Source organism: Perna viridis, chromosome 2 (assembly GCF_037379345.1).
Source record: "Perna viridis isolate PV_CMFRI_1.1 ecotype Kerala chromosome 2, ASM3737934v1, whole genome shotgun sequence".
NCBI classification, from domain to species: Eukaryota; Metazoa; Mollusca; class Bivalvia; order Mytilida; family Mytilidae; genus Perna; species Perna viridis.
In genome coordinates, this window is record NC_142446.1 from 30665982 (window position 1) to 30690903 (window position 24922).

At 32.4% G+C, this 24922-nt stretch overlaps 2 protein-coding genes across 7 annotated transcripts in view; one reads left to right on the forward strand and one right to left on the reverse strand.

Annotated features, from left to right (window-relative positions):
* Positions 1-4204: 4204 nt before the first annotated feature.
* On the reverse strand, positions 4205-22449 carry LOC148624605 (uncharacterized). The gene is made up of 13 exons (XM_088567346.1): positions 22204-22449; positions 20710-20763; positions 16794-16900; positions 15461-15634; positions 13751-13862; positions 13119-13202; positions 12738-12775; positions 11511-11552; positions 10800-10986; positions 10324-10396; positions 7021-7069; positions 5973-6063; positions 4205-5277 (listed from the first exon to the last, which is right to left on the reverse strand). Exons 1-13 carry the CDS (start codon positions 22240-22242, stop codon positions 5113-5115), a joined length of 1215 nt encoding a protein of 404 aa, XP_088423472.1. The 5' UTR covers positions 22243-22449; the 3' UTR covers positions 4205-5112.
* A 44-nt stretch (positions 22450-22493) lies between these two features.
* Positions 22494-24922, forward strand: part of LOC148624606 (myosin-VIIa-like) — a 53700-nt gene continuing 51271 nt past the window's right edge. For 4 of the 6 annotated variants that reach the window (XM_088567338.1, XM_088567343.1, XM_088567342.1 and 1 more), the window contains exon 1: positions 22732-22882. The gene's annotated coding sequence lies outside the window, so the exon portion shown is untranslated. The other 2 variants (XM_088567339.1, XM_088567341.1) reach the window with 2 other exon arrangements.

The following is a 24922-nucleotide window of genomic DNA, read 5'->3' on the forward strand; positions in this document are numbered from 1 at the left end:
ATATTCTATTTTTGTGAAAGCAGCAATGTTTTTTCTTGGATAAAATACATAAGGAACAACCATATCAATTATATTAAATTCTGTCCAGTAGTGAAAAACGTGGAAAAGAGCAACAACTTCAAAATGACCTAACAGATTGACAAAACAATTTGACACTGAAATAGATCTCATTATGCTGAACATTTTCATCCCATGTCAGAATTTGGCTAAACCTAAATTTTGAAGATATATGCAAAAAAAATCTTTCGATGGATCAAAAATCAAAAAATCAGTTTTACGCAGGACTCAAACATTGCTTAACAGATTAATATGAAAATTTATCCAGATATACTTCTTATCATGCTGAACACTTTTACTCTGTCAGAATTTAGCTTAACGTAGCGGTTACGGAGATATATGCCAAAAATTACTGACTGACCCTTATGATCTATTTTTAGTAACAGCGGTCAAGTTTTTTAACAGATCATAAATCCCCAAATCAGTTCTATGCAGGGTACCCCAGGTAACATTCATACCAAATTTGGTTCTAATTAGTCAAGTAGTGCTAGAGAAGTCGAGTTTTGAAAAATTGGTATCGACGACGGACCCCAAGTGATGGCAACAACTCACATGGCCTTAAACCAGGTTAGCTAATAATTGAAAAAGCGTTGAAAAAGGTTAAAAACTTCAACATGAATCAACAGATCAACATGAGAATTAGACCACAGATAGGTCACGCCATGCTGCACACTTTTAAACTGCGAAAGAATTTGGCTAAACCTAACGTTTTTGTGATTAATGCAAAAAATTCTATCTGACCCCTATGTTCTATTTTTTTGTAACAGCAATCATGTCCTTCAGCAGATAAAAAATCCCTACATAAGTTCTATGCAAAATATACCGAAGAATATTTAAACCAAGTTTGTTTCTTATTGGTCCAGTTGTTTCAGTGAAGAGGAGTTTTGACAAATTGTTAACGACGATGGGCGCCTACCAAATGACTGTGTGATGCGCACAGTGTGTGTGTTGTTTACAGCCACACCGTTGGATAGCAGCTTGCTGTGAAAAGGAAGCATAATACGTCAGTCTTCCTTTCCAATTATAGCCTCTCATATAGTAAGACTTATGTGTTCCAGATATGGGACCCTCCACGAGGTGGTAGATGGTAACTGGGTAACATGCGGCCCTAGGTTAAAACACAAGGTCTAGGGGAGATTAGGCCCCGAAATGCCAGGCCCACTGGTGTGTGGAGATGCCCTGATGCCTGTAAATCTAGTCCACAGCTATGGGTAAATAGTATTACTGCCTTGTGATGTACTATTTAGTCAAAGGATACGGGAGAGAACCCAGACAGAAGACAAGACAGATGACATCCGTTAGCAGGGTAATGCAATCATATACGGGAAGAACAACCCAGAGAGAAAACCCATCCGAACAGAGCGGAGGTTTGGCATAGGGCTAACAACCCTATCATGGAAAAGCAGAAACCATAACAAGTAATTTAGAAGTTCACTCTATAGGTGACTCTATCCATGAAGACATCATTGGCAGTATGACCACTCCTAGAGAAATCCCTATACAGGAAGCTGGAAGACTGAATAAGAGACTCTTGAGACCAAAACATAAGATCAAAGTTAGAGCTTGGATCGTACGAAACTTCAAGTGAACCAAGGTTTTAACGGCAGTCAAAAGAATGCATTCCAGGGGCAAAGACCAGACATAGAAAACGGACATACACAACAAAGTACATAAAATAACTAAAATCATACATACAAAGTAATACAAAGTATTGAATGGAATAATCCATTATTTATAAACTTCATTGATCTTATTCTGATAGCGTTCACAGAATCACCTTGTAAAAATTAATGGGAACATATGGAATTCAAAATAAGATTAATACTTTGGTGACCGTCGATTGGATACAACGAAAAAAACAAGTCAACATGTTCAGTCAGCTCGAAGATCTAGATTTTGCTGAAATTTCACCAACAAGGCAAATCTGCAATATAATCAAATTCTCTATTAGTTATGCAGAAGAGGTTGATCTCAAAATAAATACCAACAAGACCAAAGTGATGACAATTAACACTACACTATCTAAGCCCATCACTACTAACAACAAATCAGTAGTCCGTTGATGATTTTACATATCTTGAGAGTGTTATAAGTGCAGAAAACGGCAGCAAGAAAGATATCAAGACCAGATTGTCCAAAGCCCACTCAGCCTTTACAAGGTTGAAACCCATCTGGAAGTCAAAGGCATATAGCAAGAAAACAAAAATACAGATCTATAACAGCAACGTTAAGCCAGTATTGTTGTATGGGTCAGAATGTTGGCGTATCATCCAGAGCGATCTACAGTTGGAAGTATTCCAAAACAATTGCCTGAGAAGAATCAAAGGAATATTTTGGCATGAAAAAAAAATCATAATCGATGAATTGCTGAAGAAGTGCAATTGCTAATCAGACGCTTCAAATGGCTGGGTCACGTGTTACGGATGCCAAATAAACCCCATGCCAAAGTTGCCCTACGATGGACACCACCTGGGAAGAGAAAACCTAGCAGACCCCGTACCACATTGAATACAGTCCTATCCAAGCTTCAAGATCTTGGATACAGTTTATGACAAACACAACACGAGGCAAAGGACAGGGGGAAATGGGTGGAACTTGTTGCGGCCTTATGTCCCACTGGAAATAAAGAGAGTAAGTGAGGTGAGATGACGATGGACGCCAGGTGATGGCAATAGCTCGCATGGCCCTACCTGCCAGGTGAGCTAAAATGTAGATTTTTTTAAGGCGTGGGTCAATTTTGTACCCCTACAACTCAAAAACAGTTGAAGATAAGCATTCCCTGTAAAATAGTTCAAAACAGAATTTCAAAAGAAACATGATAAATTTTAACATTTGAATCATAAAATCGGATCAACAATAAGCTTTTTCTATCAATTCTAATGATACCCACTATTTTCCCCCCTTTAAGCCCCTTATTTCCAAAAGAGTTGACAAAAACCTCCAAAACTGTAGGGCCTTTAATAAGTTTGGATAAGTTTTACTCAAGTTTTTGTTAATGAACTACAAGTAACAAAGACGACGACACCAACAACAGGGTGATACCATTATTCAACTGAATACTTTTTTTGCAGTTATATAAAAATGCAGAGAAAAATATCCAAATGTCGGACCAGTCACTGTTTCATAACAACCCTGTCATATGTCCTATGTTTTTTTTTTCAGAATAAATGCATAATAAATGGGCAAATCAATTGATAACTTAGCTAGTTGGTACATAACTATTAATCTGAAATTGTCACCAAGTCCATCAAATGATTAAGGAGAATGAGTATCCCAAAACTGGCTAGTGAATATTTAAGTCCATCTTAATCTAATGGAAACATAAAATTTATAAGAATAAAAATTTAATAAGGTAAGTGCAAAGTGGCACCTCCGAAATAATTAGAAAGAGTTGACAATACAAAATGGTGCATTTTACCATCTATATGTGCCAATAGCAAAGTCCATGTTTTACTAATCAAAACCCCAATTTCACTGGCATTACCTACTTATCATTCTTAAATATATACACCATGTTATTAATACATGTATTTAAAAACAAAATCAACATGTATTTAAAAACAAAATCAACTTTTCTTGTCTGTAGTGATTGATACAATAAAGAGATGAGGGATATATCAATTTCACTTCAAATACTCTAACTAGCTTAGAATATAACCTTATTTCTAAATAGCCGGCATTTGGAAGGCCAATTGTGACATACTTCTTTATTTTCTACTGTGACTGATTTCCAGAAAATCTATTTCAAATGTGAAACTGCACTTATCATAATAAAGATTAGAATGTACTTGAATGTTTATTTTAGGTCAGTGAATCAATGACAAGCTTAATGATTAAGTGGTGTTATATATAGAGCCATTTCTCTACTCTGATTGATCTAAAAATAAGGTTATATTCTACAGTTTGTTCCATGTCAGAAGTTCTTTTTGTGCTTGTCTTACTCCTCTTTGTGTTTTCAGATTTTTTTAATTATTATTATTGTTATATGAGTGTTGATTATAAATTGTGTGTTGCACTTTTGATAAAAACCCATATAATTTTCAAGAAATACTGGGTTCAAACAACATATTACTCTTTCCTTCTCCAGCTAGGTCAGGATTTTTTCTTAAAATCACCCAAGTTAACTAATGAAGTCTATACTAAAAAATTGTTCCATAATGTTTAATGGAAAAGAATTATACACATAAAAATGGAAAACAGGTAATACACAATAATAATAAATAGAGTTACATGCTACAACAATAGTGAAGATATAGAAAACAATACAAATATTAAAAATAAGGTTCTAAAGGAATGGAATGTCTTTGGTAGATTAAAATGACTAAACCAGTTCCTTTTTCTAAATGGATATTTTACTTTAAATACAAATAAAATTGTCATAAGTGCAAAAAGTGATTCCCACTTATTAAATATCTATCACAGAATGCATTATGAAGTTGCACAGGTTGTTGTGCTAGGCATACCCCTACTTATATGAGAAGTTGATATCCAACAGCACCCAAAATAGCTTACAAGGTATGTCCTATCTATATAAAGATGAACACCAAACTTGAAATCAATACATCCATTTGAAGCTAAGATAATTGTGATAAAATTCAAAATGACAGATGGAATGATGGACGTATAGATGGACAAATGGACGGACAAGGCGATTCCAATATTCCATCCACTCATTGAGTTGGGGTATAAAATACATCATTGCTAATTGAACATTATAAAAAATATTCATAAAAAGTAATTAAATAAATATAAAAAGTTTGGATTGCAGTTTAAAACAAGGCGGTACTATAAACAATAAAGTTAATGTGTGTAGTTGAACTTTTTAGGAAAGTCACATTCATGTATCTAGTTTTGGAGCTTAGGTTTAAAGAGGGGAGTATGCTACATTTTTTTCATTGGAAGAGGAACTAAAAATAACATCTTCATAAAGATGGTAAAGTTAACAATTGAAGGGTGACATTAATGAGTATTGCAGTAGATCACATTGGGCTTTGGTAAGTCCTACGTTTAAGATATCCAATGATAGTGACAGATGATATATTGTGTAGTAGAGGATCAAGTATGATGAAGGTGGAAGTTTGCTGCTTCTTTGTCTGCCATAACTTTTATTAACTTCTGAGGTCTTTGTGCTTGTGCCTGAATATAACCATTCAGATCAACATTTAATTCATGTAAGCTATTGTAAAATTTCAGAGTCTGAGCATCTTGAAGTTTCCTTCCCTGTAATGGAGAGAAAAAAAATTGTGTAAAAATGTCAGTGTCAAAGTGAAGGTTTTTTTTCAAATTTGAAAGTATAATTTGTTGTTACAGATCCTAATTTTGAATTTTGTGGGGAATGGTTGCATTGTTTTGAATGAACCTGTGTAGTAACTAACACAATACAAAGAACAATACAATCTACTGTCATTGTCTTGTTTCAATAATGTGATAATATGATGATAATTATTTTAAAATTTAAATTTTTAAAACAAAAACTTTAAGACTCAGGTGTGCTTTATACACAGATTTCAAGACCATTAAATTTAACAGAACCAATTGCTGGCCCAATAACTCCTAAAGACAAATAACATACAACTGGGTCACAGCAATATACAAAAAAAAGTGTCTACCTACAGCCATTCCTAAGGTCCAAATAAAGAATAAAGTTACTTTTATTTTCCCATTCCATGCAGAATATTTTACACATTTTTTTTATTAATAAACATTTTTATTACTATTCCAAAGCAGGTAATAAATAACTTAAGTGGGGTCTAGAGAAAAATCAATAAAAACAGGAAAATATAAAATACGCTACAGTTTGCTTTGTACATTACTTGATGAAAATACCTGTGAAAGTAACTTGTGAATATTACTCTGAAACCTTATTCCTCTGATTAGTAACGTTATATGCAATGCCATTTATTTTTTGGCCTTACCTCGAGAACAGCAGTATTTTCTTGCATCCAAACATCTCTTTCATTCTTTTCTTGTTTTAGTTCCATCATTAATTTGTGTTTTATTCTGTCTCTATAAATGAGTACAATCAATTAAATTATAACTCAATTTACCATAGTAATATAGCAAATCTTGTCTCCTTTATTCTGATGGTGCAAATAGTCAAATAAACTTTCAAAATGGTGTTTTTTTCCATACCATGTTTCACTCACTGCCTGATTCTAACAGAGACAGACACTAATATACATTTTTGTGAAGCTCACAGATTACAGAATGAACAAAGTTATTTTGCACACTGACAACCAAATCATTTTTTTTGCTAGCACTGCAAAATATATCAGTTAAAGCACACAACTGTATGTGTAAATACATGTTCCTTAAAATACAGTCGGTTTTCTCCATCTTAACAACAAACTTTCAAAAGCCAAACTTAACCATACCAACTTATCTAATAATACTATGTCTATAGACTGTTCACCATACCAACTTGTCTACTATGTCTATAGACTGTTCACCATACCAACTTATCTACTATGTCTATAGACTGTTCACCATACCAACTTATCTACTATGTCTATAGACTGTTCACCATACCAACTTATCTATTATGTCTATAGACTGTTCACCATACCAACTTATCTACTATGTCTATAGACTGTTCTAACTATCATTAGCCTGTTACTGGTTATTTGTAAGAAAAGTGAAATGAAATTTTTATATTGAAAGATCTTAATAAATTAATGAATGATTTATTTTAGTGCAAACTGTATAAATAATATCATATAAATATACAACATGAAACAACAGCCATTCAAAAAGGTTTACTATGCACTGTCCTATTATTCAAATAACTTATCACAAAAAGTTACAAAGTATCATAAAGGCTCAATAGAACTGTTTCAAATAAATTCTCAGATGAGAGATATATATGATTATAAACAGGATGTGGGTATTCTATTTAACTGAAATCACATTCTACTTTATCATTATTCACTTCATATTTCTATGTTCTCTATTTACAAAACTTACTTTTCCATTTCTTGTTTATGCTTCAAACTTTCCTCTTCTAATGCATGTTCTAGAAATAAAATGGATTATTATTCAGGGTTAGTGTATACGTGTAAATGTTTATATGGATAGCTGTGAATTATTGAAGGATCTCAGTGTAATTAATTTTGATATTTCACAATATTCTTTATTTTCACTCTTTTACATTCTCCCAACAAAATGTCACAACTAAATTTTTTCTTGTGTTGTTCACTTTATTTAACATCACAGGTGTTTTGGAATGTCAATTTCCCTAATAACAAAACTTAAAATCATTTGAAAATAGCAATAAATCACTGAGAAAATCTTTACAATTAAAAAGAAAATGCATTGCTTATTGTGAATAACCAAAGTACTCATTCTAAGAACACTTGGAGACAAGTTCCAAACACATATTACATCTTGGTGGTCTGTAGCATTATTTTAATTATTCACTGTTTGCAGTTGACTGTAAATATCCTATTAATCGTTAATAAAAAAATGAGAAAAAAATACATGATTACAGTCAAACTAGGATGAAACCAGTTCAAATAAAAATTTCATCAAATGGCCAAAGCTAGTTAGATGCACAAAGATCATCATGCATTCAAGACAATCGGAATTACTTAGCCATTTCTGCTACACTAAAAAATTTTGTGTAACTAGAAAGGCTGAGGGGTTCCTATTGGCATTCAAGAATGCAAATATTCTGTTTAAATGATAAGTTTAAGTTTTTTCAGTTAACATTATATTCAAGGCAGATCATACCCAATTTGTTTTTGTTAGCTTGATTTTTTCTCAAGAGAGAATATTTAGTGGACATACTTAAATATTTCAGTAAAAAAAAAACAGAAAACATGGGTCATCCAACTTTATTTCAAGATGACTTTAAGTCTTAAAATTGGCAAACATTTTTTTCTTGTTATTTTCAAATACAATACTCTGTGTGAATATTTTTGTATCATATAAAAACTAAAATAAATTTCATTAATACATTTCCATAGAAAAGTTTCAATACAAAAATACAGGTTAATTTTGAGATAATTGAGTTACAAAATCAGATATTTTTTTTTTAATTTCACATAGATTTTGTAAGGAATTTTCACTTCTTTGCTGACTATTAAAAAATGGGTATATAAAATTTCTTAAATGTTTGCATACACAACACTTACAATGACATTTTTTTCATATTTCAAAAAAAAATTTGGAATAGCCAAACCTTTTTCTTGTAATATCAAATAAGAGCAGTGCTCCAGGTCCCCCACCTCATAACAAAAGTAAAGTTTCATGGAATATTATTTCCTTACCCAGAAGCCATCAACTGTCCAAGCTTGGTGAAATTCTATGAAGGCATTTAAAAGTAACGTTCCAGAAACAAATCTTTGCCCCCAAAACCATAGTTGTTAAGTCTGTGACCTTGACTTTCAACCTACTGACCACAAAATCAATAGGTGTCTTCCTTACCTCATAAGCTTTCAACTGTGCAAGTTAAAAATTCTATGAAAGCGTTCCAAAGTTATGCTCCAGAAACCAATTTCGAAAGGACAGAATGACAAATGCTATATTCCACCACTTTCGTGAAAGGTGAAAGACAAAAAATCTAAAATCATGGGTTGAATTCAAGAAATTTTACTTGTACTACAGTACCAGCCAAATTAAGTAAGCATTGACAATTTACACTTGCTAAATCAAGTTTGTTGGGTAATTTCTTAACTGATTTTATGATACATATAAAATTCCACAAGCAAATTTAAGCAAATAGAAATAATTTTTACTAGCAAAATTGAATATTAACTTGCATTAAGCAAGTGAAACACTTGCTTAATGCAAGTTAATATTCAATTTTGCTAGTAGAAATTAAATTTGATCCCAGAAATTTTTAGAACATTTTCCCACCAATTATCTCCTCCTCAAAAAGGGCTTTGAGAATTAATGCTTGTAATTTTACCACATATACCATATTTTTCAGACTATAAATGGATATTTATTTTTTCAGCGAAATGTCAGTCTTGAATTATCGTCCACTTCAACTTATATAAAGATTTTTCAAGAAAAAAGTTCATCTTCAAGTGATCTCATTAGAATTGATTACATTACATGGATTGTTTTCATTCATAATATGGTGTAGACTACAATCACACGTCTTGGGAAAACAAAAGCCTTCAATTCAAATCAAACCGGCGATCGAACTACACAGATAAGTGACCATTGCCACTATCCATTTATGAATGAATATTACAATGTTATATTAAGAAGGTAGACCTACAGTAAGGGACATAACTCATGAAATCAGTGATATGTTTGCATCATATTCAATTTCACCAAAGCCTCTCAAGCTTTCGTTTGAAGCAGAATAAAATGAATCCAAGTTAATTAGATGCTTACATAGGATTGATGTAAAATGCTGAATACCAACATTCCACTGATTTGTAAGAGTTGTATCCCTTACCTTAGGTCTACCTCCTTAAGTCATCCCTAAGTGCTATTCTTCAAAACCTTTAAAATATATGAACAAACTCTTGAAGATACGTTTACATAATCTTTAATCAGATTGTGCATTCCAGAGTTATCGGTCCTTTATGCAAATTTATATCCACTTACAGTATGTTGTAACAAATTTGCAGGTGGTACAAATTATAATTAATTAAAGTATTATTTAATTGGCTAATTGCAACCAGATTTAAAGGTACCAATTTTTATTGTAATTTAGAATACCAGATTATATTGTTTATTAATTACCGGTCTTAATTATGACCAGTAGTCACACCGGTTGTCCAGACTAATTTCACACCTGGGTGCCCACACTTCACATGTGTTTCAATGTCTGAGCAATTGACACAGAATTAAATAAAACGATTAAACTCATTTACAAAATATGCTCTATTAAAAATACTAACAAACTTAAGGATATCATTTAAAAGTTCTTTCAATTGAATAATATGATTTGAAAATCTTCCGTGTACACCTCACTTTTACATCGAAGACCTAAGAAGCAGGTCTGACCCTCAACTTATCTGGCAAATTTGACTTATCTATGTTTTTTTTGTTGATTTCAGTAAAAATTCAGTGATTCAACTTATACGCCACATCGACTTATAGGTTGAAAAATATGGTACCTTTATGCAAAAAAAAAATGTAAGGACATTTTTTTACATCATTTCAAACACCATTTGCTCATTACAAATACATATGTCTGTTTGATTTGCAAGATGATAGAAAAGAATGTTCTATGTAATACCCCTAGTAGGTATGATCTACCTTTAGTATATTGATAATGAACAATATATATTGTAAATCAATATATACCAAGTTTCATTCGGTCTTTCTCATTCTTCAACTTCATGTGTGTCATTTCTTGTTCTTGTTCTTCTTTCTCAAACTAAAAAAAAAATACATGAAATACGTTTCATTTTTAGTTTAAACCATAAATTGGGTACCTCTGTACTATAAAATAAATCTGAATACAATTATATCTTATTGTGAAATATGAAAAATGCTATGAATCATAATGCTTTATAGGTTGTATTCAATGAGTGTCACTTTTTTGTTATTAAAAATTCTAGGATATTAGTATAATAACTTAATAGGCTATGAATATTCAATATACAATCTCATAAAACCAATATATGGACCACTAAAAGGACATTAAAAACACTTAAGATCTTTAATTCCACCTCTTATCTAATCAACTTAAGTGTGAAGTATACTGTAAATGACATGTGTAACAAAATATTTTACATTAAATAATGAGGTTGCAGTTGTGCCATCTACCTATAACTTACACTTATTTTAAGATTTGTTCTGGTTTTGACAGCATTGTCATGGAGTCTCTGCAGTGTATCATGTGTATGGAAACCTCTGTAGACAACTTTAGATATTTCATATCCTATCTGTTTACTCCTCTCCAACAACTGTGGATAGTTCTTTAAGTCATTTAAGGCAGATGAATTCTCCATAAATTCTATATACCTAAATAGAGGAGTTTCAAATTTTAAGAGTAAGGTTTAACACTTTTAATTAGGCCACATATACTATTATCCTTTGCTCAATTTCATTTTATCAAAAGCCTCTTGTGTTAAAGCAAAATGTTATCCACAACAAACTACCATTGACATGATAAATTTAGTTTTTCTATATCATAGTTTCTTAAAAATTCTAATAATTGCTTTACCAAAAATAAGTCTTGAACATTATTTATAAATAAAACCAAACTTTCTCTACTACAAAACATTAAATTTAAGAAATGAATCATCACTGTGGAGACAAAAATTTCTGACAATCTTAAAAAGATATTTTTTTTAATTCTGTTTTCTCGGTTTCAATTTGATTTTTTATCGACTTGGTGATAACTACTATAAACTTTGAAAAATGCCTAAAATGTACAAATACATAACAACAATTTAATTTTGTGTGGGAATGGCATGACTTTTTTAAAAGTAGAATATCTACATATTGTTAATGATAAAGTCAAGCAGTAAGAACATATAACTTACGTGTATTTGGAAGCATAGGCAACAATATCTGCAGACACACAACTGGAATAAAAATTAAAAACCAAAATTAAAATCAAACAAAAATTTAAAAGCAGTTAGTTATATTATTCTTAGTTTAATGCAATTGTTGCCTTACTGGCCTGGCAAAATAAATAGTGCTATAATACTGTATATTTGGAAATGATTGTGTGCACAAAATGAGGTAAATAGGTACTCTTATGCTTAAATTTGTCCTTTCAGAAATTTTCTTGCCTCATCAAAGGTAAAAAAATTCAAAAACTTAAAATTGAGCATATTGCAATTTAAAAGAACTCTTTACTTTATTCACATATATCTTAACCTTCAGTATATAATAAGAGTAAGCATCTATGACAGTGTGGAATGGTAATAAGAATTTTTGAAACGTAACCATGATCAGTAACAGACTTTTCTTGATTTTTTTAGTACAGAAAGGAGGGTACATATTTTTTTATGATAAAATACAACTTGTGCATCCTATGTGAAACTTATTATGTATTCTACAGAATGTGAAAAAGATGCATCTTCAGAAAGGTTTTCATCACTTCATACTTTACTTAGCATCGAAGTTGGATTTGACAACAAGGAAGAGCTGATTTTAAATGAAAACTTGACTGCATAAAAGAAATGTGTTGTTTCCTGAAAATGGTAAAATCATGTCCCATAAAGAGTTTCTCCAATAAATCATATCTTCCAATAAAATTTTATTGATTTCCAAAAACACAGAATTATAGTGATTGCATCTCAATTATGCATAGTAAAACTGTCTTAAAGTAATTTGTGAACATCATTTGCAGCAAAGGAAAGAAACATTCATTTTTAATTCCATGATAACTGCATTCTAAACCATTACAACAAACAATAATGCCCATTCATTTTCATGTGATTTCACAAAACATCAGTTATCGACCATGCTTAGTCCGTTACCATTCTAGACCCTGTCTATTCCTTTGTTTTTTTTTACTTAGTGTGTGTAACCTCATAACAGGGAATTCAAGTTTTAACTGCAATCTATTTTAATTATCTAAAACAGAACATATCAATTATTTCCATATGTACAGTAAAAAAATATTGTTTTAAATGACCTCCTTCTTATAGATGCACTTACATGTATCAACATTATTACACAGAAAACAGCCTTCTGTGGTAACCTGAGTTAGTAAGGATCATCATCAAAGAGGCTTGTAATATGATATCATAATAACTTACTTGATAAAATCTGCGAATGGATCCCTGGTTGCATTCAACTGTATAAATACAATAAATTTAGCAATAAAAAGTGGTTTTATTATATTTATTTATATGTTTTTAAGTTTTTAATCAGACTTTAAACAATGGAGAGTGTCTTCAGTATTCTACAATCTACATCTTAACAGAAAAAAGAAATTATCTTAGGTAGTCAATTCACCCATGCATTAATAGTCTCTCAGAAATTGCATTGACATAGATGGTGTGGTTATGACCAATAGTTTTATATCCAAAATATAGAAAATATATAACCCACTTACGTCCAACTAAAAACAAAAAAATATCAAGTTTTATTTGAAATTGGAATAAACTAAAAAAAAACAAACAAGTTTGTTATCCTACCATAGTATCAATATCCTTCAGTTCATAGAAGACCATCAGTTTGACTCTGATAGCAGCATCATCAGCTGTTCTAACTTCATCGACCTATTAATTAGTAAAAGTTTCAGCAGCATTTGAATATTTTAATATCTACATTGTTACATGTAAGTCATATGGTTAATAATAAATCACATTTTTCATTTTTTTTTCTGTCCATGGCTGAGTAAAAAAATGTTTTCTCAAATTTGGAATAATTTAGATTTTTTTCAAAATTATCCCTGTCCCCCAACCCAAATAAAAAATGGTGGGTGCTATAAGACAAACGAAATTTCTTTTCACTCTAATGTATCAAACTTGTCACAGTGAGGTCACTTCAGTACCATAGAAACTATAATGTTCCTTATCAAGTATTTTATTCTGAAATTGCTTTTTAAAAATACTGAAAAAAAAGTCTTGCCCTCATGTATATCATTTATGTCCCAAATTTCATGCTCTTTTCCCCAATCCTAAAACTGTAGGAAGATCACTACAAATTGAAAATCATCTTAAAAATATATTGAACTATTTTATTTTAAAACAAATGAAGTAATGTATAATTGAAATTATTGTTGAAAAAATAAAGTATCAAAATGTTTAACTTCTGTACTACTTACATTGTAGTAAAACTGATCAGGGATAATTTTCAATTTGGAAAATCTATTTGAGTCAGGAATCATACTTGTTTTGTTGTCAGGATCAACTCCATGCCATGAAAACATGTGAAACCTGAAATAAAATCCACAGTGAGAGAGTTTAAACATGTTAAAAGATAAAAATGGATAGGTTTTACAATATTAAATTGTGCATTCTATCTACATGTACGAAGAATTGTGTCTCCTAATTTCTGAAAGATAAAGGCAAAATTGAAATAAAAAGCATTGAGGAACCCAGCATAATAGGATCACAGTGGTCAAACCCTGAACATTTGGGGCAAGTGTACATGTGGACTCATTATTAATTTATGACACACTTAAACATAGGGACTTACAATTCATAATGGACACAACAACTGGTTTGGACAGTAGAAGTGCTGTAAGTGCACAAAATATCAGACCAAAAATAAAAAAGTTCATTTTTTAGTGTGTGGTCACTTTCACCCCTTATAAATTGAAACCATACTAATTATCTGAATTCTGATAGTAAAAAACACCGACAGTGATTTTCATAATGAATCCAATAAAAAAATTTGACCTCTTATAATTTGGAAATGTCAAAAAATGCATTCAACTCGCTGATACATTTGATTACCAGAATTAAGAATGGAAAAGAAGAAAAACAAACATTATACATGGGTTTTAATAAAACACATATTTTTACCCCTTAATCTGAAACAGTAGGGGCCACTAACTCCAAAATTAAATAGGAACCTTCCATTAAAATTTCATAACAATTGGTCAACCACAATCAAAGTTACCACAGACAACAATGACAACAGTTACTGTCAACTGTTCCATAACATATGAAGGGAAATTTTTTGTGGTTGTATTAAAAAAAAAAATTGAAAAATTGAGGGTACAAGATAATTCTGTGTTCTTTCACATGATGGAAATATGATTATACTTGACATCATTTTTCATTGAAGCTAAAAAAAATGTAAAAAAATATGTGAACACAAATTTTTACTTCTTTCTAATGTTTGAATCCAGCAATATGAGCAACAAAACCATATTCACAAAACTACTTTTTCTCTCAATATTGAATTATTGAAATCCAATGACATCATAATCCAGCAATGCAATGTTTACAACTGTCATATCAGCCATGATTTTGTTACCAAAGCAGTCATCAATTTTTTAATGATTTGACTAAAAATCTGCGTAATCTTCGAACTTGTAGTATTAATCAATTAATAAAACTTTGTAAAATGAAGCAAATTTATCGGTAAGAGTACAATCTACTTAAGACTTCTTGTGACAACACCTGGTGAGCATAATGTCATTTTGATAAAAATTGTTCCATTCAGCCACTGCCTATAGGAACTAACATTCAACTTTCTGTTCTGATGACCTGTTAGAATCCTTAGAGTTTTACCATTAATGCTTTAACAATTAAGAAAGCAGACATCTGATTGACTGATAAGAAAGGTCATCTGAATAGAAGTAGAATTAAAATTATTGAGTGTAGTTAAACATTACATGCAGTAACTGAATGAAACAATCAGTAGGTGTAATTTTAATTAGATATGCAAAATGTATCTACAACAGGTATTCTTGACAAATTCTGTGTTATTTTCTTAATTCTGACAGCAAATAACACAGAAAACATAGAATACGGAGCATATAGACTGACTATGATTTATAAGTCAAGAAAACAAAAATGTTTACCATTCATTTGACAGTGGCATAAAGAGAGTTGGTCCAAACTGTACATATCTGGTAACTTTCTTTGTTGATTCATCCTGCCTATAGACCACTAAAGCTTCATTAGCATCGAGGGATGTCATTGCAAGGACCTGTACTGACACATGATGTAATGGGTTTTTGTAGATCACACATGGCCTGCAGTAAAGATGTATTGATTAGGGTTACTGTAAGTTTAAAGTTTTTTTACACTGTTACTAATAAAATCTCAACATTTTGCACTACAGTGAAGGATGAAAGATACTCTCTTGATGTATCCATTGGTAATAAATAGTTACCACATATCATTGGCTTTATCCCTGCAACTCTGTTGAACTTTGTGTTATTATTTAAACCATATTGTTAAAATATGAAACAGGAAATTGTTGTTGCACAAGTCTGAAATCAAATCCCATGAAATGGAATACCTATATTATGTTTTTGTCAAAAATATCAAGTGACTATGATAAGCAGTTACAGAGAAAACAAAAAAGGTGTGGAAGGATGAGCAGACAATGGAATGAAAAGATGATCATGAAGACTTCTTTAAAGAGTAATCAAGGGAACCAAGGTTATAGCGGTAATCAAAAGAATGTAATCCAGGGACAAAGACCAGACATGGAAAACAGACATACACAACAAAGAACATAAAGTAACTAAAATCACACATACAAAGTAACAAAAGTAAATGAGCAACTTGGACTCCACTAAAAACTGGGAGCATGGACCAGGTGCACCGATAGGGTAAGCTTCCTCTGTTTTCCTAGAAACACCCGCTGAGTTGCTCATAAAAAGTCAAGTCCGGGGTAGACAAACGAGAAAAGGAAAACTATGACCCGTTGAATAAATCAATTTTCATGGTGTTGATGGATACACCATAACGATCCACGAGTTCATGATGACGACCATAAAACTTCTGTAGTGATGACTTCAATCTTGTAGCAACATAACCCTGTTCCAGAAGCCTATTTGTTAAGAGTTCTAGCGCAATACGAAAAGTCTGTGTAGTTTCGGCAAGCTCTGGCATAACGTATGAGTTGTGATATGAACACTCCATATGCAGGAGCCGAAGGGTTCCAAATCAGGGGGTAAAATAAAATGCTGTAAAAAGTGAATGAAATCAAACAAGTAACTTTTTAGGTTCAAATGTTTGCATTACTAACTACACTGTAGATGTACATGCATTTTATTATCGGTCCAACTGATTTGATATAGATTTTATCGACCGTTTATTTGTTTTTCATTTTATGTCCACCTGTTTTTTTTAATTGACTTATTTGATGTGTATCACAGTATTGACATGTTCATGTTTACCAACCCTTTCAGGTGGTCTACTCCTCCATCTTTGTATTTAACAACAGCATATGAATTTTGGTCTACTGCATGTCTGTCTAGTCTGTGAAACCTCTCTCTCCACAAAAAGAGCTATCATATGAACAAGAAATGCTTTAGATAAGTGAAGTACAATAAACATGTTATGAAGATGGCCAATGCAACTGTTCTTTAGGTTTTGTTTTGTTTTTTTTTTTTAACAAAGCTTGTCAAGTTATTTAACAGGGCTCATATGCAATCAATTTTTGAATAAACTGTACACAAAAAGTGACTGTGTACAGAACATATAGGCATGAATTAACACATGTTCATACATGTGTACATATATCTAAGTTAAATCTTCAATTTTAATTGTCAAAGTTCAGAATGGCAAGATTTTATATTGAACAGACATTTGTTATTGTGTAACACCGTTGCACTTTTCATATTTGAATACAGTATCAACAGACCTTGAGACCATGTATGTATCTCCATTCTTTTTTTTTTCAACAGAATGCTGAGTTACAGTATTAAGTCTGGCATTACAATTCCAATAGTTTACATGTACTTGATGTGCACATGAGTAAAACACATGCAATACCCAATAACTTTTTCATTTTCTTATTTTTTTTTAATTTATTTGATCTTGTTTGATGGTTTAGTCACACAGGAAAAATTGCAACATATGTTTAGGACCAGTATTGTAAAAACGTTATTTTTTGCTTAAAAAAATACAAGAAATCATATATTTACAAAAAATCTTTAAACACCATTCACTTTTCATATATAACCCTATTTTAGACATATGAACACCATTTCATTTTTATTTACATGCTTTTCATGAATGAATTCATTAGTCAGAAACATATGATTTTTATATATTTTTCATAGTGGTCCTATAAATACATATTTTTTTCAGGTGTTTTAAAAAAAATGTCACAATTTTTCCTATGTAGATCATGGCGGGGAGAACTAATAATTACTTTTATAAAAGGGGTAATTTAATTAATAATATAGATTATGTTGATTTGTCTAGTCATAGACTCCTTATTTTATGGAGTTTTCATATCACAACTCATATGTACAAATGTAACATAATGTCAAAGCTTGCCGTAACTGGGTTTCGTTGCTACAAGATTGACGTGATCACTAAAGAAGTTTCATGGTCTTCATCATGAACTTGTGGATTGTTATGATGTATCCATCTGCACCATGAGAACCGATTTATTCAACATATCATAGATTTCCTTTCCTCTTTTGTCTACCCTAAACTTGACGTTTTATGTGCAGCTGTTTCTTGAAAAGCAGAGGACGCTTATCTTACAGGTGCACAAGGTTCATGTTCCCAGTTTTTTGTGCAATCTGAGTTGCTTATTTACTTTTGTTGCTTTGTATGTATTATTTTGGTAATTTTATGTTTTTTGCTTTGATTGTCTGTTTTCGATGTCTGGTCTTTGTCCCTAGATTACATTCTTCTGATTTCCGCTAGAATCTTGGTTCCATTGATTACTCTTATATCATGTCTGAAATATGCAAAGTTCAACAAAATGAAGTATTTTAACCCTATACAGAAAGAGTAATCAAGGGAACAAGGTTATAGCGGTAATCAAAAGAATGTAATCCAGGGACAAAGACCAGACATGGAAAACAGACATACACAACAAAGAACATAAAGTAACTAAAATCATACATACAAAGTAACAAAAGAAAATGAGCACCTTGGACTCCACTAAAAACTGGGAGCATGGACCAAGTGCACCGATAGGGTAAGCTTCCTCTGTTTTTATAGAAACACCCGCCGAGTTGCTCATAAAAAGTCAAGTCCGGGGTAGACAAACGAGAAAAGGAAAACTATGACCCGTTGAATAAATCAGTTTTCATGCTGCAGTTGGATACACCATAATGATCCACGAGTTCATGATGACAACCATAAAACTTCTGTAGTGATGACTTCAATCTTGAAGCAACATAACCCTGTTCCAGAAGCCTATTTGTTAGAAATCTAACGTGATACAAAAAGTCTGTGTAGTTTCAGCAAGCTCTGGCATATCGTATGAGTTGTGATATTAACACTCCATATGCATATGCTGAAGGGATGTTGCCACAGATGAAAGGAAAGTTGACAATTTTGAATGAAAAGTCATCACGTTTGTCGTAAAGTTTAGTCAATAGTTTACTTTTACCATCGATTTCTAAGTGTTGGTCAAGATATGAGGCTGACTTCACAGTGTCTATAGTATCCTTTATCTCAAGTTCTTTGGGGTAGATGCGATGTATCAAATCCCCGAAATTAGGATTGTTTAAAGATAATATGTCATTTATATAGTGGAAACTGAGATTAAAGGATCTTGCTAAAAGATATTCTTTCTTTCGGATCAGATCAGCTATAAAGTCAGCCTCATAAGAGTGAAGGAAAAGGTCAGCAAGTACAGGAGCACAATTTGTTCCCATTGGAATGTCGACCGTTTGTTGAAAAACACGTCCACCACACTGGACAAATATGTTGTCGATTAAAAATTCCAGCATTTTGTAAACATCTTCCTTTGTATATTTGCAAGATGATTTGGAATTATTTCTTACAAAGTATGAGGAATCTCTACCAAGAACTATATATTTGTATCTAGGTGTACCATCTTTTTTGGAAAAACAACGATGTATAATGTTTTTAAGTCGCGGTTTTAACAGAGTATGGGGAATAGAAGTATACAGTGTTGAAAAATCATAGGTTTTAATGCTATTATATTCAGATAATAGTCTTGAACTGATCGTCTCCAAAAACTCTTTCGAATTTTTCAGGATCCACATTGAATTAGTACCACTATGGGAGTAACAAATATTGTGGAAGGACTGTAGACCCTCTTTGACAGTTATGAGTATAGAAGTTAAAAGTTTTGAAAGAGGTTTGGTGGTACATTTTGTAGATCCACCAATGAAACGTTGTTTGTATGGATTCTTGTGGAGTTTAGGAATCCAGTGCATAGATGGTAAATCACAATCATTGTCCTTGGTAGAGAGACCAAAAGAGGATAGCACAGATTTATGGTTTTCCACAATCTCTTCTTTGGAGAGTGTGGTAGCAGTATAGGTCTTATCACTGCTATTATTTTCTACATCTACCACTGATAATAAACATTGGATGTAAAACGTTTTGCAGACAAAAACAATGTTGTTTCGGGTTTTGTCCGCTGATACGACAACACATTTGTAATGTATAGTAGACAATGTTTTTGCTACATCAGGGTCTTTGAAAACCGATGTGGCCTTGGCACTCATTGACCTACTTTAAACTTTCATTCATTTCAAAATTAAGGACCCCACGACCTTTAGCCACTCTGACAGAGAATCAATGTCTTCTTGTTCTCGTTTTATCCATTTTCTTGCATAGTCCTCGACTGCATCCATAAGAGCTTTAAAGTTATAATTCCAGTTTATGAAGCGTGGTTCACTGTACTTGGGACCTTTAGAAAGGATATTACGTAGACATTCGTTTTCGATGATGGTTAAATCTCCTGTAACAACTTGACCAGAAGGACCATATTTGAATGGAGTTTTTGCAAGAAAAGTCAGGTGGTTTAGCCTTGAAGTCCTCAATCTCGAGGTTCTGCATAATAGCCTTTTATAATTGAAAATTTTGGATGCAATGGGTGAAGTATAGGAATATGAAATAATTGGTATGGATTTGTCTTTGAAATATGGGAGAATTTTGTTGGTAACGTTTTTGTGATGAAGGATGTTAGCCAAATTAATTGCATCTATACCTTTGTTGACAAACGGTAGTGGAAGAAATGATCATTTTTCTTCATCTTGATTTTTCACACAAACTGGTTTAAAGAGTCTGTGGAAACCAATAACCAAAATGATGGCAACAAGTCTGTATAATGATGAAGTGGGGTCAGAAACAGGACTGGTATCATTAGACTTACCCTTTTGGGTCCTTCTTCAATCCTTGCTGTCCCTTCATGATCATATACCAATGCCTGAAGTTAATAATGTACAAAAATTATAGATAAATAATAGAAATTATATTACATTTTGTAGATTAACAAACAGAATAAATGCAATTTGGACAATATGGTTTTCAATACTGAAGATACCATAGTGCCATAAATCTAAATTTAGATCAATTTACAAAGTACTGCTGAATCAAATTTGTTCTTGATGATACATCAGCGTACTTTTTTTTCAAATTTGAGGAAGCAATCTATTACCACTGTAATAATCAGATCTTTAACACTTGATACATATACATGAATCAAAACATTGGGAATAAAATTGTGATCGATTTCCATCAGATAAGGACATGAGTTATGTTAATATTGATTCATCCAATAAACAGGAATTGAATGACCCTGTAAATAATTAAAAGATAAATAATTCGCCAGTTGACACCCATAATTTTTAATGCTGGAACTGATCTTGCTTTGACACTAACAGTCTCCATTTCTTTTCTGTAAATTGAACTTTATTTAGTGAAACAAAATAACACACTTCAATTGATGTTCTCAATACATGCATTGTTCTCCATGACCTCTTTTTGCATAGCACTGTGCCATATGTTATTTTCTTTATGTCATGAGTTCAAAACGAGCAGCATGTGTTTATTTTGTGTGACCATGTATTCAAATTTGCACCATACATTGGAAATCAACACTGTATTTTCCAATTACTTTTACCTATTAATAACTCATACCTGTCATAAAAAAAAATATGATTGGGGCACATGTTTATTTTAACAGTAGTTACTTGGTAATTGGAAATGTCAAGCCTGGGGAAGAGAAAACTTGATTTTGGAATAATAGAGTTGGACAATACAAACAAAAATATTTAACATTGATGATTGTTAATGTTAATGTTGTAGCATGTGCTATTAAATATGTCTTATTCAATCTTATCATATTTTTCTTGGTAATTTCTTTTCAGAAAGGTCACGTGCCACAATGAAAATTTGTACTAGTGTGGAGTGAGGCATGTTTCCATGGAGATCCCTGACATGTACATGTACATATAGGGCAAATGGACTGGATACCAATAAACTATATAAGTACCGGTTGCATATTTTGTAACATACTTCTTCGAAATAAAGATCCTCTGTCAAAACATGAATCGCTCAAAATATTTCTGTTGGATGGGATGTATTTCGAAAGTAGTGAATGCCAAAAGGATATGATTGTTAGAACATTTAAACACAGATGGATATCTAATCCCTTTTGGGATTTGGCACTGGAGATATTTTTTGTTTTGGCCACCACTGGTGGTGGTTAAACTCCAGTGCCGAATCCCAAAAGGGCTAAAATTATTAATGGATATCATGTGTTATGGAAGTCTCACATGTTCCTGTTGGTCAAGATATGCGCTATATAACATTAAAGTTTTATGTGGTTTTAATAGGTAAAGTCTAAAATCATATTAGTAATTACCTGCTCACCGGTATCTAATGTTTCCCAGCCAACTGTCATCACGCAGTGTTTCCTTTAATCCTTAACCTATGACTATGTAAAAAAAACAGTAAATTTTCTTCATTTACATAAAACTAAAAACTTTATATTATATAGTCTCTGTTTACATGGATTATATTAGAATATGATGACTTATTTTTAGACTTTTCTGTCACGATAGTCGATATCCCTTCCTACTCAATTTGTTTACATACAATTGTCTGATCACCAATGATGGACTTAAATAAATAGATAAAATGGCGTGATTGAATCGGGAACCAGGCTATAAATGAAATAGTTGCTTCCCTTGTTCTACAGAAGTTCTCCAAAATGACGTCATGGTACTTTTGACAGGTGATTTGAACAGGTAAATTTCAGTTCTTTGGATTATTTGTTTTGACAGTTTGCTATTTGTTGGTAGATGCATCGTCCTAAATCATAGATCAACACAAAATCTTCTCCATTGACCCCCTATCGTTGGGAAATACCTACAGGTGAGTTTAACAAAAATCACGTGACGTCACCGGCTTTAATCTTCGACAGGTTTTCAATGTAAATGGGTGTGCCGAATTTTCTTATTCCTGATACCTGAAAGAGTGGAATGAAAAACAAAATGTCACGTTACAACAGTAATTGTTGTTAGTTTAAAACTAAATATTAGGTAAGTCTCATAAGGCAGAAAATCAGTAAACATATTTGTGCTTATTGAAAAAATATGATCTGTATCAGATCATAACATGTCATATCACTGCCATGTCCTATCTAGTTTACTCCAGCAGTGCTAGAGGTTGTCTGGCAAGCTATTTTCTGACTAACGGAATTCCAACCTCTTACGTTGTAGGAGTACTATCTGGTTTACAGGTGTTAGGTCCATGGATTGAAATCTCAAAATGCCAGGAAGACCTCTCTCCTGCCATCTTTATTAACACACAAAAGGGGAAGGGGGCCCACAAGGAAGTCTTGCTGAACTGTCAAATTACTGTTCTTATTTCATATTTGATTTTTATTCAAGTATTTAACTTTAAGTGGTCATGTGGCCAGCAATATTCTTGAACATTTTATTTACCAGCAAATACCAAGACCTGACATTGCCTGTTTGTCAACATACTAATTTTTACATGAATGAAGTTCTTGCTTACAATAATGCCAAACAGGGGGTTGAATTATTTACAAGAAAATATAATATTTTCCTTCCTTTTGAACAAATAATGTTGATGATTACAATTAATTAGCCACTTCATTTGCTTGTAGATATCATTTTGATTTGGCATGGATGTGTGATGCATATTCGCAACTATACTTAGTAGTTTGTAAACAGGACAACCTTTTGCTATGTATTAAGCCCCTTGCAGGTCCAGGTGTCAAAAGAATGGACCTGCAGCAGTGCTAAGCTTGTAGTAAAAGGCAACTATATAGTGCTCAGAACCCTGGCCAGGGGCTAGTGCGGTCTGCCCTGAGAGCAACTGGGTTGTGTGCCCCAGGTGGTGGAATGGGGTAACCCTGGCATGCTGGGGTTGTCAGGCCATAATACGGAAAAGCTGACCGCAAACCGTAGTGGTGCAACATGTTTTGAAAGATGCCACTTTCCTTTCATGTTAAAGAACCCTGCAGAAGGCTGAATTGCCCGACCCTAACCCCCTCTCCGTATTTCCTGTGGCAATCAAATTTCATTAAACCTATCACTCGTGTCCCATCCTATTTTTATTTTATCATCATTTCATGTTCATTGCCAGGATATAGCAAAAATGCTGCTTGGGGGTTAAACACTAATCAATCAATCTATATATTAAAATGCATTGAAATCAACTTACACTTTTACCCAAAAATTACATACATGTATATATACTGCATATGCATGTTTTCCTCCTGTGATAAAAACAGTCCAATTCAAATCATACTGGTTGAAATGAGTGGTATGTTGGATGTGAACTAATTAGATATGTCTATTCATTGATCATTTATATTTAACAGCTGTTTAGGAAAGTAGTGTTGACCTCAAAACAAGTAATGCCTGGGTGTTGTGAGCACTCTAGATTGGATTATTGAACATACTTAGTTCTTGGACAAAATCTAATTCAATGTCATTTGTCAAATGTCAGAACTATACACTTTAAATCAAAGTTTATCTGGGAAAAGGGGTGCAGTATGTTAATGCTTTAAATTTCTTTTGTTTATATGTGTTTTGTAGTGTATGTACATTTGTGTAACATCAGATTCTGTAAAAATTGATTGAAAATTTTGGTCATACTTGGTCACTGAAATGCAAAGGGTAATAAGTTGATGAATGTGTTTTCATCGTAACTGTATTGAGTACCAGTGAGCAAATTTCACATACATATACATGTACATGCAATTGTATGCATTACTGCATGCTTCAATCAGAACCAGTAATAATGAAGTGCTGATTGATTGATTGTTTGTTAGCTGTTTCAGTGACCAGTGCCATATCACATAAAATATGGGAGCTTATTAAAAGTTCCAGTGTCATTGAGGGCATGCTTAGGTTATTAAAATAAAAATAGATTGGTTTGGTTTCGTCCTCCTTCACTAAAGACACAGGGGTGGCCTTGAGCTGACATTATTCATCCCTGTGGGGTTATTGTCTCATATTCATCATATCCATTCTCCTTATATTTGATATCATTAAATATTTGATTTGCTGTCATTACTGTTATTTGTAAGAGAAAATTGTAATTCATTC